We start from the raw sequence: 1,351 nt of genomic DNA, 5'->3' as shown, positions 1-1,351 counted from the left end.
CATCTTTAGTAGAGTTATAAATTGTATGGGAGTTAGGAAATGAAATTGAAACTGTAAAAATGCCATCTTCAACAGACGTTATAGTTTTAAAAATTCGAACAGTTTCGTTGGGAAATTTATAACTGGAATACTGCTCAGTTGTATTTTTGCACGAATTTGCAACCGAATTTTCTCGTGTTTTATTTCGTTGAAAACAATAGAAGATGACGTCATCAGCTACAAAAAATACTATTTCATCGACATCATAACAGTTTGACATTTGAATTGGCGGAAGATTATTTTTTCTTTTTCCAGTATAAAACATGTGCAGCTTATAACTGCTACTGAAGATGCATCTCGTGTTTTATATCTTTGACAGTTATAAAATGTAAAACTCGGGAAATAAATGTAACTATAACTGTAGCATTACTAAAGATGCCCTTAGGGTATATAACCGTGGTATACCACGGTCCTTGTATTTACCACCAGTGTGTCTTTAGTATAACATCGAAAAAATCCGGGTACAAATGACCCGGCCACTGGGTCAGATTAGCGTGTAGATCCAGGTTAGCGTGTATGATTGGCATTTGATTTCGTTCGACCCAGCGGTCGACCCCTTTATCATCGATGCATCGCGGCATGACAGGTTCAGTGTTTGGTAAAACAAAATAACAAAAACAAAGATTGCGTGAAACTAAATTCCGCTTTGCGATAAGTTGAATACATATTATTTTTTCTTAAATTTAACTGCGTTTCATACTAAGAAACTAGGAGTCGTGACGGAAAATGACTTCTAAAGTTCTGCTAAATAAACTTTCGAGTCTGTCGGCTAGAAATGTATATATTGTGAACTATGGTGAGTAAATATATACTAAGTTCACAAGACGACTTAATATTATTGTATTATAATTATTTTAGTACCCTCACTATCGTTTTCCTCGAAGCCACCTGATAAGCCAGTAAGCCCTCGGATGGAAGAATTCCAGAAAAAACTGCGAGAGAAAACTCCTATCGGTAAGCTGGATGAAATTGTTGGCAAACATCCATACCAAGAAAAAGAGCCCCTTGCACCGTGGCCAAACAATACAAACCCTAATACCGGTGAAATCGGTGGCCCTCGAGGACCGGAACCAACTCGTTATGGCGACTGGGAACGAAAGGGACGTGTCAGTGACTTCTAGACAATGGTCCGATTATCACAGGCTTGAAATTTTAATTTATTGTTTATTACGTAAACCTGTGCAACTGTGTGGTTGGAACTACAATAAGCCCAGGAAACAAACAATAGAAAGTTAATTAGACATGATAGGATTATATTGTTTATGCTTAATGTTATTAAACACTCTGATTAGTCATTTAAAAAATAGTAAAA

The 1,351-nt window shown here is 36.4% G+C and overlaps 1 protein-coding gene across 1 annotated transcript; it reads left to right on the top strand.

Annotated features, from left to right (window-relative positions):
* The first annotated feature begins 619 nt into the window (after positions 1-619).
* LOC134217480 (succinate dehydrogenase assembly factor 4, mitochondrial-like) lies at positions 620-1,351 on the top strand. Its single transcript, XM_062696246.1, has 2 exons — positions 620-835; positions 898-1,351. The coding sequence occupies exons 1-2, from the start codon at positions 766-768 to the stop codon at positions 1,158-1,160; spliced, it is 333 nt and encodes a 110-aa protein (XP_062552230.1). The 5' UTR covers positions 620-765; the 3' UTR covers positions 1,161-1,351.

The sequence above is a fragment of the Armigeres subalbatus genome, chromosome 2, assembly GCF_024139115.2.
Source record: "Armigeres subalbatus isolate Guangzhou_Male chromosome 2, GZ_Asu_2, whole genome shotgun sequence".
NCBI classification, from domain to species: Eukaryota; Metazoa; Arthropoda; class Insecta; order Diptera; family Culicidae; genus Armigeres; species Armigeres subalbatus.
Note: the sequence above shows the minus strand (reverse complement) of the source record. Positions and strands in the feature narration are given on the sequence as shown.